This window comes from Plectropomus leopardus, chromosome 23 (assembly GCF_008729295.1).
Source record: "Plectropomus leopardus isolate mb chromosome 23, YSFRI_Pleo_2.0, whole genome shotgun sequence".
Lineage (NCBI taxonomy): Eukaryota > Metazoa > Chordata > Actinopteri > Perciformes > Serranidae > Plectropomus > Plectropomus leopardus.
In genome coordinates this window covers 6,595,356-6,612,832 of record NC_056485.1, presented here as the reverse complement: position 1 = coordinate 6,612,832, position 17,477 = coordinate 6,595,356, and the positions used below count along the sequence as shown (strand labels likewise).

Genomic DNA, 17,477 nt, shown 5'->3' with positions numbered 1-17,477 from the left:
GTATTTAAAAACAACCCACAGGTTTCGGTTGACGCGACCTTTACTTGCAGATCGTTCCGTCCGATACAAATGCTTGGCCTGGCTCGCCTTGATGACCTCATCAGGTCTTCACACAGGCCCTTAACTCCAAACAAACCTTCTGGATAAACCAAAACAAACTGTGCTGCGCCATTTGCGGTCACTGCGAGGCTGGCAGTAACAATAAACAGGCCCGAGGCCAGCACAGCAGCCAAGCAGGACAAAGACTTAGCAATGACAGACACACACACACACACACTCTTAGAAACGACACTGACGCACAAATGTAACCATACTTCACTAAACACAAAATCCCACACAAGCTGCACAGAAGGACAAATCCAGGGACGCTCTACAAAAAAATGAAGAGAATAGAAAGCACTTTTATCTTTTACTTAAAAAAGACACATCGCCAGAATTTCGCTTTATCCCACAAAAGTAAAACCTAAAAATGAATTAAAGATAGTCAAAAAATAACCTGTATTTCACAGCAATATTTAATGTGGCAAAAATATCCTGACTTATCCTCAAAACAACAGGCCTAACTGGTCATTTTTTACAGTGTAAGTCCTGTACTGTATCCACCCGTGGACCGGATCACACACAATTCTCAAACCTAATTACTCTAAACACACCCGCCCAATCATCACCATCATCACGGAAATAAACAAACACATTCAGGCACAATCAGAAATCAGCCATGCAATCATAACAACCCCCCCGTCACCCCCCACACACTGCTGCAATAAAGCAAAACACACACGCCCACCCACCCACACACACACACACACACACACACACACTCAATCCCCCAATCTACAGTCTTCGTTCTGCTTCCTCGACTCACCGATGATGTAGTAGTCGTGCATGCTCTTGAACTCGTGGCCCCACAGGTTTGGCGAGAACTCCTGGAACTTGATGGTGAAGCGACGCTCGCGGGCGGGTTCGTCGCAGGTCAGCACGATGTTGGGGGGGCCCATCACCTCGCAGCGGTCCGCCTGCTCCCGCGTTGACACAAGGTAGAGCTTGTAGAACTCGTACTCTGGCGTGGACCTGGCCGTGTCCAGTGGGGGGCAGATGAGGTCCAGCCGGTCCCCGATCTGAGGGTACAGAACGTAGCCCTTGTCGTCCCTGAACCTGGAGGGAGGAAAGAAGAAAACAGGAAGAAAAGAGGCAAAGAAGAATTCATTAAAGGCTTTTGCTTCCTGCAATATAAACCAGTTCAGAGCCACCTGTCCTTGGTGCTGAATGAGTAACAGATGGGTCCTTTACCGCTCTTATTTCTCCTACTTCTTTCTTATTTTCTCTCCTTTACTGGGAACAGGTGCATTTACAGAGGACCTGCTGTGCAATCAACTGCACAAATAAATTTGTACCACACAATCTCACGTAATCCCCTGTTGACCCCATGAAATGGTGCAGAAAAAAGCAGGGAAATATAACCACCAGTTGATGATTGACATAGGGGAAAATATCCACCAATCCAAAGCTAAACTGAATTCAGTTATTAGAAAAACAATTTATTTTTTCCCCTGTGAAACTACCGCACAGAAATTACCTTCCATTCAGAGATGTTTTTGAGTGATCAAGGATGAAGGGATTATGAAACATTATCAAAGATTAGGAAAAAACTGCCCAGAAAACAACAATTATAATTCTTATAACTATATATTTAAAAATATGTTCTTCTGTTTGTTGTTTTTTACTTATTTTTAGATCATATTCTTCTAAATTTGACAATTTTCTAGCTAATGTTTGGGCTATTTCTTGTAAAGATGCTTGTTGCCTTTTTTAAGTGTTTTTGAAAGAAATCAGGCCAATTTGGCCAGGTTTCAAAGAGCTAATGGCCCTGCACACCACTGCCACATTGCAATTATATATTTTATATATCTATTTGTTTAAACTTAAAATTTAGTCTCCAGGCTGCCTTAAATTTTGTTGACTATTTGAGAAGACAAGTTGAATCCTTGCTAAGTTACCTCAACTTGTCATCTCAAATTCAGTCAACTTTTTAAGGCAAACTGGACACTAACTTTTTTAAGTTAAAACTATTTTTTTTCAGTGCATCTACAACACTGCCTCCGCTGAAAGTTACATAAATATATGTTATATTTAGTCGCAAACTTTTGACTGTGCCATGAAGCCAATCAGTGGGAAGTATGTGGGCAAATATATGGCAAACATCTGAAATGAATGTATCAACTTCCATACGTAAAAGGAATATAAATGGGCCATTAGCAGTCAAATGCATGCAAAACACGAGGCACTCATAAGTATAGGAACAGGAGCAATATTTCCATTGAAATAACTGAGTTTACTTGACTGCATAGAATTAAAAACAAAATTACTGCAAATAAAGCTGAAGCAGAGTAAACAAAAATACTAGAAATGTACACACATGTAAATGTATGCATGGGAGAAGAAAGTGAAACATCAAAAACAACACAACAGTGACAAAAACTTTTACTTTTCTAATTCTTGCAGAACTCATTCTCCTTTTTTTCACCTTTTTCTATCTGGAAGTGAGAACTGAAGCATGTCTGTATAGAGGAAAAAAAAACTATCGCCGTGCATCAGCAGAACGATGCTGCCAATGCCAAATCTCAAGTATGTACAGTTAATTAGTTTGCTAATGAGCTGTACTGATGTCTGTCATCCACTTCTGATATGAATGATGTGCAGTCTGTTTGTTTATAGCCGTTCTGATGATTTGACACCTGTCACGTATGAGAAACCTGCAGCTTGAAGTGATTGTAATGTTTGATGTATGGTTTATTATTGTCATCAGTGGAATTTTACAGCATCTTTCAGCTTTGACATAACATGGTTTCAGTGTTGTGAAATAGCTTTCCTGAGGTAAACACTGCACTGTATAATCTGACAAGTTAATTCTACTTATAAAAAAATGTAGGAAACCGACTGCCTTGAAGACAAGTAAGTAAATATAACTATTAATCTTAATTGATGTTCACTTTATATCTAAGTCTTAAGTTTACATAAAATGGTGAAGTTGTTGTAACTAAAAACTGACAAGTTTAATCAATTCTAAGTGTTAGCAACTTCAGTAAACCAAGTGCACTGTGCTATATATCTGTATTCTGCTGGTTGCAACTAGTTCATATTTGTATATTCTTAAATATGTTAAAAAAAAACAGAATTCATAGATCTAACTCCATCATTGGCAAAATCCCTTTTTTCCATGATCAAGTTAAGTCAGACTAACTTTATTTACTTAAGTTCCAAACACATAAAAAAAAGAAAAAAGGTTACTTCACCTGTCATTTTCAAATTGCAACAACTTAAAAAAGATTAAGTAAAAATAGCTACATTTTAAATAAACTTAACATTTACATTGAAATAAACATAAATTAAGATCTGTACTTATTTTTTCCTTCTTTTTTTCAAGGTAATCCTATTTCCATGATTATTTGAAGTATTGTCAACTTGTCAGATTTTAGAGTGTGCACAGGGATTAGAGGAAATCTTTCACATGTAAATCGGAATGAATTCTGCATAGAGGCAAAAACCAAAATTGGTTACAACCCAGTTAGAAGACATGAAAAGTGTTTTTTGGCAGTGTGGAGGGCTGGTGGGCTCGCTGTGGCTGCACAGCCTTTAGAGGTCTTTTAGAGCAGAGAACATGAAACCCAGCAGTCAGAGGGACATAAACTCAACAAATGACTCAAATACTGTCATTCCCCTCACAGCACAGGGCCATCTCTTGCTGATAAGGCCAACTACTATAAGCTATCAACCTGGCTCCTGAGGCCTATGATGACTTCAACGCTCCATGCTAGCATGCATGGCTAACAGTGGGAAATCAGAAAGCTGTCCATGCATACCCATTGTGACTTTATTTCATTTAAAATAAATGTCACAACTGCCGTAAAAGAAAGAAAAGTGTTTATAGTAGTAAAAGATAAAAAGGAGGAGGAGATTTGCTGGATTTTCTCGACTGTTAGCGTTCTCACAGAATGCTAAGTGACACTTTGATGTTTAAGTGGGAGGAAGCGAATGCCTGTAATGTTAAGAAGCCCATTTTTTCTGTTACCTCTGACTCAGACGCTGCTTCTGTTTTCAACAAATACACACAAACGCTTGGGAGTCACAGCACTCAAACCTGCTTAATTATTCTCTCTGTTCTGCTGTCAGACAACTGTTTGACCATTAAATAATAAACAATACAGGATCACAAAGCATGAGCAGAGCGAGAATTATGTTGCATAACTGTTCTGTTAAAAAGACTAAATAAATCCTACTAGTGTCACATTAGCAACAAATTATACATAAATTTGCCCAAATAGGCTAAATCAGGGACTATTTTCCTTCAGGCTTTCCCTTGAAAGCTGAAACAAATGAATGCCAACTGCTATTTACAATATTTGGTAGTAATGAAAGAGACCAAGGTGATTTTAACTGAAAGAAAGACCTTCATCCGGGAAAGCATTACCTGTCTTTTATGCATGTTTCTCAATTGTTAAACTTGTGCAAATTAAAGGGGTAGCCTACTGCACTGCCTTTGAGTTAGAGACTTGCAAAGGATAGATTTTGTAAACTGAAAACCATTCCCTTCAATGCAAACAAAGCTATTGTACTTTTATTTCAGATAAGAAACAAAAATGCCCCAACGAAACAGCATTTCAAGTACTTGTGTTTTCATTTATCCTGGCTTCATACAGTTAATTTACGAAACAGGAAATATCACAGGCTTATGCTAATTATGTTAGCATGTTGTAGGCTAATTGTGGGGATATATTGTGTAGTACAAGTCAACTGTTCAATCAGTTAACCTGATGCTTTATAATAAAGCTGAATTTTGTAACATTACCTTCGTTGACTGTCACAATTGTTCCCGATATGATTTGATAAGCCTGGAGGAAAAGACTGTTCGCTGCTATGCTAATTTATGCAATGTAAAATGTCATAGGCTTTCACTAATAACGTTAGCATGTTGTATATGTAAGGTTAACGTGTCTAGTATGAGAAAACTGTTTTGAATACCTTGTGAGTTATATTGAAACTGAATTTTGTAATGTTGCTGTTGTTCCTAGCTTTATATGAGTAGGCAAGAACAAAAGACTGCTAGCTCCTAGGCCAATTAATGCTGTGCAAAATGTCACAGACTTATGCTAATAACAAGCTACTTGCAGAGCCTATGTACAATCATAACTCAGCCTGTAGTTTCTGGTCTGGGTCAAGCTCCAAACTACTGGATCCTACATTTCCCATAATGCAATTTTATTGCATTTTTGTTAGACCCTCACTGCCTGCTAAGTGCCCACATCTGTAAAACTCTACCACAGGTTTTCCATAAAAATATTGAGGTCAAATTAGATAACTGATGACATCACTATGACATCATCTGTGTTATTTTCCAGGCTTTAGAAATCTCTCTGCGGAGCCACAAAAGACATAACCCCGTTTTCACGGGCTGTGTAGCGTGAACCATGAGAAGTAAACTGATCTGCATGTGTAAAATGTAATTTAAAATGACAGAAGTTTTTACTCATAAAAGACGGAACGCTCCCCCCGCAAAATTACCAGTGAACACAAGAGCAAGATGATCCTAATTTTGTTGTCTGAATAAATCTTTGCTAACCTGAAACTTGATAGCCTTGGTAGTATCAGATCATCTTTGCTTTTGTTCCCAAGGGAATCAGATTCATTCAGCTTCTTGCTTTAAAGTTTTCCTCTTGGTTGTGCATGCCCTGGAGCTGAAGGAAATGTCATTATTTTGCAGCTATTCGGTTAATGTTGCTTGACAACACTACTTTTTAAAGCAATATTAAGGACGATAACAGGTTATACAGGACACAAGAGGGATTTTGTGTCTTTGTTATACCTGCATCTCTCTGACCACAACCTCCCCCGTCCATGCTGGCTACATCTCCCTATAACACTGCCAGCTAACAGCCTTAAACCTGCTGTAAATTGAGATGTAAGATTTATCTGTTGGTGTGTTTGGCTGTGGGCGCACACCGGAGGGGAACTTGAGAAAGCAGACTCGAGCAGCGGTGGAGCTTTAGCTGAGGCGGGCCCAGAGGCCTGCTGGGAAGCCACTGTTCCACTTCTCATTACCCCGGTCACTCGGGGTTATCAGGCAATACTTAGACTGAAGAGGCGGCCACTCAGCTTCACTCAACACGTACGCACACGCATGCACATATTTCACCTTCCTGTCGGCTTCAGACAGGCGAGCGCAGGCACTCACACCATTTATAGAGTATGAACTGTAAACATGGTGGTGGTTCCTGAGGCGTCTGCAGCAAAGCCTAAACAGAAAAATCTATTCAGCATGCGCATGCACGCACGCACACACACACACACACAAACACACACACACAGGCCCATACAAATGCTCTCCTGCTAAACACAAAAGGTTTGCCCAAACACATCCACCCACATCCAAACACACAGGTTTAGTTTTCCCTAAACATGAACATGCACACACACACTCTTCTAAAAACAAGCACCTTTTGCTTCCTGCATGACGCATTCTGTGAGTGTATCTGATGGTACCCTGAGTCACAGTCGAGCTGCATTGCAGAATGGCTGAGCAAACACACACACACACACACATACGCACACACACATGCGGAGGATTGTTTGAGCGTTAGGGTAAAATGCCACCGGGCAGGTGCAGTGCTTGAAAAAAGAAAGAAAGAGAGAGAAATCAGTGAAGTGAGAAAGAGGGAGGGGAGTGGAGAAAAAAAATATTGAACATGTCAGGCAAAGTATGTAGCAACAACAAAGAAATGTGGTGAACAAGCAGAAAGGAAATGGAGACAAAACACTCCACAGAAGGAAAAGACCTTAAAATATCACATGGAAGACGAGGAGGAGGAGAAAAAAGTCAGAAGAAATAGAGAAAGTGACGGTGAATTCCGGCATATTCCTGCAACAGAACTCAATTTTCTGATAGGCTCCATGTTCGGGGTGTCAGATTTGCTGAGTTAACCCAGAGTTAACCTAGTGTGTGTGTGCGTGCTATAAACAGGATGGGGGCAGGGACATCTTGTCGCTATCTAATCAAATGGTAGAGCAAGAAAAATTATCTCACAATTCACACTTTTCCTCTCGGTGTTGTGACGCCCTCTGTGTCAGCAAACCTTGACTGTATTCAAACTGCAAGTATTGTGATTTACAACCACTCACATGCAGGGTTTTTTTTGTATTAAAGGTCCCATATTATGCTCATATTCAGGTTCTTACTTGAATTTTGGGTTCTTGTATGTAAACTTGTTTACATGTTTTAATGTTAATAAACACATTCAATTTCTCAGACTGTCCCTCTGAATATAAACCATATTCTCGCTTCCAACTCGTCACATATCTCCGCATGTTCAGTGGACTTTTGATGTCTACATATGACACCCTAGGCATCCATAGCTTTTTACTTCTGGCAGTTGCATTTGGGCTTCAAAACCCCTAAAATTTGTGAAGATTATCTAGCTGAACTAAATGTGTAAATATCACAAACATTTGTTTACCCCAGAGCTTTTTTATGCAATGATCCAAAATCCAATGGAAAAATCCCGTAGGCTGTCTGACAAGGGGACAAGGGCAAACTTCTCCTCCGGCCTACAGATAAAAGTCACACCTAGGGCACTTTATTTATGTTTCAAACGGTCCATGTAGTTTACTTGTGACATCACAAACCGGCAGAAATCCTAACAGCTCATTTAAAGGTACAATTTCTGCATAGAGACGGTATGCATTTGTGTGTGACCTGAGCATATTGACACTTTCACATTATTTATACACAACCTACACCTGCTTTATTTAATTTATTTAAAAAAGACTTGGAAATTTGACTTTTCACAACATGGGACCTTTAAATCCACCCCTTAAAATTCCAGTGTGCAAGTACTGGACAGTTTGTGAGCCTTGTGAATCTCTATAATGTTTTAAAACACACTTCCAGAGGAGATGAGCAGAAGAGAGGAGGGGGAAAGTGAAGTGAAGTGAACTTATAAACAACTTTATAGAGTTCGTCTGTGACCACATCTAAATAAATCATCCCATTCAGACACAGCCCTGAGCAACATTCCCTTTACTTTTTTCTGTCTCTGCATCTCGCTCTGAGAGACACTTTCTCTGTCTGTCTGCTTTTTTTTTGCTCTCCCTCATCTCTTTCTGGCTGTCCACTCTCCCTCTCTCCCCTTCCCTTTTTCTCAGCCATTAACAATAGAGCCATTCATGTGGCCACACTTTGAAACACGGCGTGGGGGGGTTGGAGGGGGGCAGAGGGACACTGAGGGGGGGAGGAAGAAGAGATGGAGGGAGGGTGATGAGGGGGAGCTTTCCTCTCTTTTCTTCTCCGCAGCTCTTTTATGAGGGCAGAAACATCATTTTCTCAACCCAAGCGTTGCCCCGCCGCGACCCCCGAGCTGAGCTGAGAAGACTCAAGTGTCACTCTCCCTGACCTCCCCCTCGACCTCTTACACCTCCTGCTTCTCACCCTCCGCTCTCTCCCACCATTTCAATGAATTTTTACACCACTTAAAAATGTAATCAATATTAAATTTGCAATAGAATTAAAGAAAGATGTAAAAGCGGTGTAAAAGACCTCCTGGACGCTGTGTGTGCGCTACATGTGTCTTTTTCTCTTGTCCATCTGCATGTTGTCTGCAGTTGTACCTGCTCTGGGCGGCGTATCGGACGGCTTGAACATTTCCCAGATTCCACAGCGGCAACCCGAGCTGTGTCCGGACCAAAGCCGGGCACACAGGTGCAGCCGGCGGAGGGGGTGAGACAAGGGAGGGTGTGTGTGTGTGCCAGTGTATGTCTGTAGGAACATGAGAATATGAAGGCGGGGTGAGGGAGGGCAGACGAGTGTGAGCATCGAGTCCGTGAGAGAAATATGCAAAAAAAAAGATAGTGTGGAGATACTGAGGCAGGAGACAAAAGAGAAGAGGTGGGATTCAAAGTGATAAAGCATGAAAACAAACACATAAGGACAAAGAGAGAGCAAGAAGTTGGACAGATTGCAACAGAGCACAATGTGGAAAAATAAACTAGTGTAAAGTAAAGAAAAAAAACAGACAGAAGGAGGATGGAGAAAAGGGAGCAGGAAGGACACTGAATTTGGCAGGGAGCACAAAATAAACTAAAACGAAATCAGCGTGGCGGATTTACTCGAAACTCCACCTCAACTTTGACCTCCCCAATCCTCCGCGGGGGTTTTTGTCCTTGAGCTAACCACAACCTGGAGTGAGCGGGAGGCCGAGGAGAGACAGCAAAGGACCGATCTATTAGGGAATAATAAACGATGGCGGTATTCGGTTCTGTGGCGGGCGTAGATTTATGGCGGGCCGTGCGCATAAAGCTGTCTGCACTAATCTCATGGTATACACAGCGTAATCACACACACAGAGGCCCTGAGTGCTCCCCCTCTTTTAATGTACACACGCTGTCAGACGCACGGCAGGGGAGCACGCACACTAAAAGAGTAGCAAACCGATCGGCTACGGGAGGAGCACACACTCTATAGGACAAGCGTGCGCACACACACACACGCTGAGCTGCAACACCTGCAGGCCATCTAGTAGCTGTCTAAAGTAAATCCGCTGGGTCTCATTTGCAGGAGAGGTGCTTTCCAAAGAACGCCACAGTGAGCACACACACACACACAGACACACACACACACACAAACACACAGCGGAAAACGTCCATTTTGCACATGTCATTTAAGCCCACATGGATTCTTTAAACCTCGCTCTTGAAGTGAAAATTCTGCGCCATAATTAAATTTACTTTCATTCCCTTTAATGAATTTCCTTTCAAACAAGTGTTAGAGTCTTGAAAGAATAAAAAGCTACTCCTCTAGCAGGAGGAAAATGATTCAAGAGATTTTGAAAATGTAAAATTATCTCACTCTACTGACAGACTGTTTTACCTGCTTTAAGAAAAATATTATTCCAAGCCTCAGTGCTGGATTAAATCACTTGCTACGATTGCGGAGCACCCACACAGAGGGGGGACTGCGGCGGCTATCATTTTCCACTGTTCTGCTGCAGCAATCAGTACCCCTATATGCTGCACAGCCCCAGAAACACCAGTCATATATAATGCAAAACATATGGCTGGGAGTATATAAAACATGTATCCACCCGATGCACAATCTGTCTTTGACACAGTATTTGTAGGAATCAAATTGACCTGTTGTGCTCTGCACGCCTCACCTACATCTTCCGCCTGCTGCTCCATCTGATAGGTTTACAATAAAAGATTCAGGAGCTTTTAAATTTTACTCATGTTGTGTTCTTTTATCTTGACCTCGTCTTTGATCGGCTCCGTAATCAAAAAGGGATTTTCAGCGTTGGCAAAAGCCAGTTTGAAGCCCATTTTGCGGGTTGAACTGGAGGCCTTGCATTTTAAAAAATGCTATTATCATCCGGAACTGTATCAGTGTGTGAGGCCATCCGGTGAAATATTACTGAATTAATACTATGTTCGTGTTTTTATATAATTATTTAGTCATATATCAGTCTGAGAGGATTAAATTGTTCATTAAAAAAACATGAAGTACCTTAGATCCCCGCTGTAGCTTTATGTAACGCTCAAGTAAGAGGACGTTTTCCGATCCCTGTATCATCTCTGACACAATATTTGTCATCTTAAGCTGTTCTTGGAATTAATAATCAATGATCATGATTTAGTTATTTGAAATTCGGCATCATGCAGACACGACAGCCTCCGCTTCCATCAGAGCACAGGGCAGACAGACGGTTTTAAAATATCCATAATCATGATTACTGTCTTCATTAAAGAACCATATACCCTGGAGAAGAGCTGCAGAAAGTGGTCTTTGACTGTGTGTACAGAGCTGCAGAGGGATAGAGATACATTTGTACGAAATAGAGGGAGACGGAGAGGGGTTAGGGAAAGACAGAAGGGGTGGGGGGGGTGGGGGGCTGTAATGTAAATTGATGAGAGTTTGAGTCTCTCTAGAAGGCATGGCCCAGATACCTCCGAACATTTCTATTATGGATGAAATGGTGGAATGGATGTGAGTTCAACGGGGGAGAGGAAGAGGGAGAAAGAAAGTTACGAGCTGGGTTTCCATCCAAGAACTTTTGTTTTGGAAATGATCCGCTTAGTTGGAAAAAAGGGGGACATAAACAGCACAATTTCATCATCTTACTTCTATAATACCAAACAAGCTTATCCTTCATCAACCCTATTTTCCCACTGGTAGGTCAGTCAGCTCAAACTTAAGTTATGACATCTGCATTGAATCTATGTCATATTACAGCGTACATAACACAGACTCACTGTATTTCAGACACTCGCTGAGGTAAATTTGCTTTGTAGCCTTAATACATGCACACACAAGCTTGACTTGTCCCTGGGAGAGGGTCTTACAAGTCAAAAAAAGTTTGATTGACTTTTGGATCAATAATCTGAGAGAAATCATGAAAATAATAACTACCAAGTTACACAGTGTCAGGACTGCAGAAGCGTGCCATATTCTAGATATGTCATTTTCAGCTCACAGTATCCCAGACAGCAGGCCCTTCCAATGATCTTTACGTGTTATATTTTTCTTATCAAAAGTCATTTTTCCACAATGATCTGTCATGTCTAGTAAATATGCTTCTAAACTTGTTTACAACTTAAGACGGAGCAACTCAATTACAAGGTCCTAAAACACTTAAGAATCTTTTATATCCATTGTGCTTTATTGTAATTAAAATCACCCTTAAAATACCACAAAATCCTCCCCACCTGCCATGTTTGTGTAGGGTGCACATTGGAATCTCACCCTGATTTTTCATAAATATATCAAATACATGCTACTTCGATAGTCAAAAAATAAAAAAGTGAGAAAAAATTGTGACAGATAAATATTCAATTTGTGGCCTTGAAAAAAATATATAAATACTGGGTCTGCAATACCCTAATGTCCAAAATCCAGCAAGTCTACATTATAGCATACATGCACACCCTATGCCATAGCCTAACGTGCATTTCTCCAGAAATACTACTACACAACATCCTTTTTATTGATTTTTATCTTATAGACATGAACCAATACATTTGGAAGACAATAAAGCCCCCACAAAATATCATCTGAGGCTAATTTATGCAACTTTAGATGCCCTAAGCTTATGCTCATAAAGTTAGCATGATTTGTAGGAAAAATGTGTCTAGGAAGACACAACTGTTCTGTCTGTGAACGTTTTCAGTTACAACGAAGGAAACAATCAAACTTTACAGCACAAAACTCCACACAGTGCCGCCGAGGAGGGTTTTGTGGTGTAACTGCAGAGTACCACAGACCCACCAGTGCAGAAATGCTCAAAACAGAATAGGCCACTTGCGTAGGCTACAATGTGGCACTATGTCGAGCTAATGTGCTACCATAAATCAGACCCGATGCTGAGCAGCTGAACTTTGCTGAAGCACACAAAACAGTATTTCAAATTCTAGTGGAGAGGCTTTTATTTTTTTTACCCAAAAAATACCAAATATTGAATTTGTTGGCCCACAAACTCCACCACCCTTATTTCCAGCCTCAGCAGGAAGCTGTTTTCTGTGAAAAATACACAAACTTCCTGCCCAGCACCGAGCGACAGGCAGAAAAAGTTAACACAGTGCAGCATCTAGCAGCAAAAGAGCCAAAAAACATAAAACTGATGCTAATATTCCAAAATATACAATCCTTTTTTTTTGCATAATAACCCTTAAAATGTGGTGATGCTTGTGTTTTCAATTTGTTCTGCTGAATCCAAGTAGCCAAAAAAAAAAACATTGATAAAAGCAGCTTTAAATCTAAATATATGGACACAAAGGGGATGTTGTGGAGTTAAATAGACATAGAGGAGAGACAGAATGAGAGATAAGCCAACTATGAAGAGCAGCATGAACAAGGAGAGAGGAACACAAGGTTGATGTAAAGTCAGTGAGCGCTGGAAAGCCCTCAGGAATGTTGGTGGTGAGAAACGACAACGGCGGTAATAGTTTCCATATGGCGGGAGAGGCTGGGAGAGAGAGAGAGAGAGGGATGAGAGGAAAAGAGGTGGCAGAGAGAAAGGTAGAGAGACATTGATATTGTTTTGGGAGAGAGGGAGAGAGAGAGAGAGACGGGAGGTGGCAGCCAGCAGGTAGGGATGCAGAGCCTTGTTTGAATAGTTAGTTGGCATCATGGGACTTTGAAGGTAACTTCGTCCTTGTCATCACACACACACACACACACACACACACACACACAAACACACTCTCATCCTCCTGTCCAGAGGCGGTCCAGGATGCTGCAGCGTCTGTGTCACATCCAGTACATATCACACCCAGCGTAACCACGGATGGAGGCACGCTGGATGCCTTGGCATTTGCAAAGAGCACGTACAAACACACTCTGTGTTTGTCCCTCCTACACACACACACCTTTCATCTCCCTTGTTGCCGCGTCCCCGCTGCGTTCAATCCATTCCATATGATACAATGCAGCAGATGAGCGTATCATATTAAGTTGAAACTTGTAGCTGCACCATGAAGAGAAACTAGAACTAACTACGGAGAAAGACTTCTTCTCCTCTTTGAACAAAGCTGAACAACGCATCCATATTCAGGTCAACAGAAACTTTTCTCAAGCAAACATCTCCTTCTCTTTTTTTTTCCTCATCTCTTTTTCTCATTTGCATCCTTGTTCCTGTGTTGTTTTTTTTTTTCTTTCTTCATGTTTCGGCTCCTGCATCTCCAGCTCAGAACTTTTGTTCGGAGCGTCTTTTGACTCCTCCAAACATTCGCCAAAAGTGAGCTCCACATACTACTCTGTATTCAAACCCTTGTCTCACTGAGCTTCCCTACCTTGTTCTATTTCTCATTTCTCCACCTCTCTACACCTTTCTTCGCTCCCGTCTTTCTTTTCTTTTCCAGCAAGTCGTACGTCACCTCACTTGTTTGCAGCTTTGCTTTGATTTTGGTTTGTTCAAAAACACTTTGGCGGCACAAAAATGGAATAATGCAAAAATAACTAGGTGTCACCGTGAGCCAGGAAAATGTGACTTAAAGACAAATGGTGCAATAATTACACGTTCGCTTGCAGCGCACTTTAACATCCAAAGTATGGTGCCCTTGGGGCATTTTAGGAACATGTTTTGACTTCTCAGAGTTGTAAATTTACTTGCTTTAGCTGAGTGATGTCTATTTTAACTTAGATTTAACATTCATTTTTACATTATTAATGTTCTGCGTTGTATTATATTTTGTATTAAGCCTTGCTGCTTTTATTGTATTTTAATGGATATTACTTTTCTTAAGTAGTCCTTTTGGGCTTGATGTGATTCAATAAAGGCTGCTGTGTGGAAACCACTAACACTGACTAACACTAACTTTTCCATTATTAATAAACATATAACTTTTTCCAGTTTTGTGAAATATATTTTCCATGAAACTGTTTATTTAGGCACAAATTCAAAATGACCAACTTTGGAGATTTTTCATTGAACAGCAATGGTTTATTAATCTTGAAACCAATAGTTAAAGATTGTTTTCCCGAGCCTACAACTATCTATAATGATTACTTTTATTATTGATTAGATTGGTTGATTATTCTAATCTTTTGGTCAATAAAATGTCAATAATGGGGATTAATGTCAATCTAAATTCCCTTGAGCCCAAGGTAACATCTCAACTGGCTATCTGTGTTCAACCAACAGTCTAAAACCCAATATATTTGTTCATATTAGATATTCAGGACATTAAATCTAAAATTAAGCAGAGAGAGCTACAACCCAATCTCCAGAATACAAACTGGCATTGTATATTTCTGCAATCTATGGAAATATGACATTTGCACATTATTATGTTGCGGATATGCTGAAAATTTACATTTGGACAGCACTGTGGTAGCTGTGTGGATATGCTCAGGCTCAAAAAAACACTTGGTTACAGTTAGGAAAAGATCGTTTTCGGGAGGTAAATTAGCCACATTTAGTGGAAACATCTTTTCCAGTAATGTTTTGCTTAAATACAACCAGTGTGGTTGTTTGTTGGTCTCCAAAAGTGGTTTGTGTGATCAGATTTATGTCATTTTAGAAACACTGATTTGATGTGCATGAAATGTACAAATGAAATGCAGCTTTAGTTTGCAGAAATGTACAATGCCAATCTTTTCTGGGCTGAAACGTAACACTTTTTTAATTATATTATTCTGTTATTTTCCTCTTGTGAACCATGAACACTGAATATTTTGTCATTTTTTTAAACAGTGTAAGTTAATGTTGGCAGTATTTCATGCTTCTGAAAATGAACACGATGACATGCACTAACCAGCAGCCATAAAGCCACACTGGAGGCATGTTGTGTTCTAACTGTAGGAATTGTTCCACCATGAAACCGAACCATTCCTCTGGGGGATCACACAAACCTAAAATAATACTTTTTACATCCCTCCTCGTGGCTACACTATCTCCCCCCCCATCTCTTTCTTTTTCTGTTCTCACTCCTAAACCGTCTCTAACCACTGTTTCCTCCTGCTCCTGTGTCTCTTTCCCTCCCTCCCCCTCGTTCCCGTTTTTCAGCATGTACTCTGGATGATTTGCGGCAGTCTGGATTGGGCCCATTAAGGTGGTCTAGTGGAGGTGTGTGGTGATAGAGTACTGCGGGGCCTGACAATTCTGTGTGTATGTGTGCGTGTGTGTGAGAGAGAGGGGAGGAGATTGAGAGGGCCCCCCCGGTTCACAAAATGGATACACCTACGCGAGTGAACCCCTCAACAGAGGCTGAAGGAGGCCCTTGAGACAAACACACACAAACACATGCTACAGACCCCCTAAAACTCCCAGTGAGGTCTTTAGTGTGTTTAAGTATATAGCTCACAGTGACATATATGCGCACACATACATGGATAGTGGCAGCTGGTGTTTATGCCTGGTGTGGGAAAAGTCTTTGAGTCTTTCACTCCAACCACCTCACTAATTTAATTAGGTCACACAGGGCTCTGGAGGACTGAAGGTTATAATGCATGCAGTGGCTCTTATTCTCTATGCCTCACACACTCACACACACACACACACTCACTCAGAAAGAGAACCATCCAAGAGCCGTCCCTCTGGGAGTGAAGGCGTGAGGTGAGAGGCTGACCTGCCAAAGTGTGGGTCACCTACAGCTCCAAAGCTCCCTGTGTGTTTGTGTGTGTCTTTCCACATGCGTTCATGCATGTAGGCGTTCTCCGGAGGGTCCGCTCTCCCTATGTGTGACCCCGAAGGGCCAGTGTGTGTGTGTGTGTGTGTGTGTGTGTGTGTGTGTGTGTGTGTAGCCTAAACTTTGCTCCAGAGAGGCCACAGGGTGCAGGGAGTCTGAAACTTTAGCTAAAGGTGACTCAGCTTAAGCTCAGTCAGGCCACGGTGTCAGGAGAGCAGTGTAATCCATAGGGGGCCCCTAGGGGCCACCAAGTATGCAGGGCTCCTGGGACTTCTTTTTCTTCTAAGCTGCTGAGTGTGTAAGCGAAAGAGCATGCAAGACGTATATCCGTGTTTATTTGTGCTGGAACCTTAGCTTAAAAGATCAAGCTGGTGTTATTCTATATTTTTCTTAATGTCAACAAATCTCACGAAAAGCTAACAATATGTTATTCTCTCCAAGTAAAAGATCTCACCTCCTGTACCCTGTCAACCCAGCTTAAAGTTCCTCAGTATATAGTTTTAAAAAAGGCTGAATAATTTTCCAGAACAACTGTGTACTGCAGTTTTTAGCAAAAGTTACTCAAACAGGAGTAAAGCATTCAATTGCTTGGAAATATTTCCAACTGTGGATTAATACACATTTGGCGCTCAAGTGACTTTCTGGGAGCAAGCACCCATTTTTGTTATCAGCTCACTAAATGTTAGTTGTTAGTGGTTATCAGCATCATAGATAAGAGTCAGAAGCCTCCTGCTACACTTAGTAGTTTGTTTAGAAAGCCGTTATCAGCACAATAAATGCCTGTTTCCATCGCAAGCAGTTTCACTTTTACTTTTCTTAAATCTAGGTGCAAATACATAGTAAGGTTTAGGAAAAACCCCATCATGGTAAGATAAGTATGTTATTCGAAATAAGCATGCTTAAAATAACTTAACATTGCCTTTTATTTTCACCCAGGACACAAACTCCAGTCTCCTGAGTGAAAGTCCTGTGTTTGACCATTCACCTATCTACTTTTTATGCTTTTACTTCTAACTTCCTGTCACCAAATAACATCAAAACAGCTATAAAATGCACCTATAATGGCATCATGAACACACAATACAATGTGGCAGGAGCCGTCTAACCCATATCACTGATAACAACCAGTAACACCCATTTAATTGACTCGTAACAAATGAAATGGGTGTCGCAAGGCTAAGCATATGTGGGGTTGACTTCAAATAAACTGCAGTGCCCATGAGCATCATAATGATGGAAAATCAGTTACCACGTAGGTGACACGCCCGCCAAGCTACAGACCATTTCATTCCACTATTCAAGACCAACGA

General features: G+C 41.0%; 1 protein-coding gene across 1 annotated transcript in view; it reads right to left on the bottom strand.

Annotated features, from left to right (window-relative positions):
* efnb3b (ephrin-B3b) overlaps positions 1–17,477 on the bottom strand; it is a 97,705-nt gene that overhangs the window by 47,581 nt on the left and 32,647 nt on the right. The window contains exon 2 of the mRNA XM_042512488.1: positions 866–1,155. Coding sequence (XP_042368422.1) covers positions 866–1,155 — 290 coding nt within the window. The remainder of the gene's footprint in view (positions 1–865; positions 1,156–17,477) is intronic.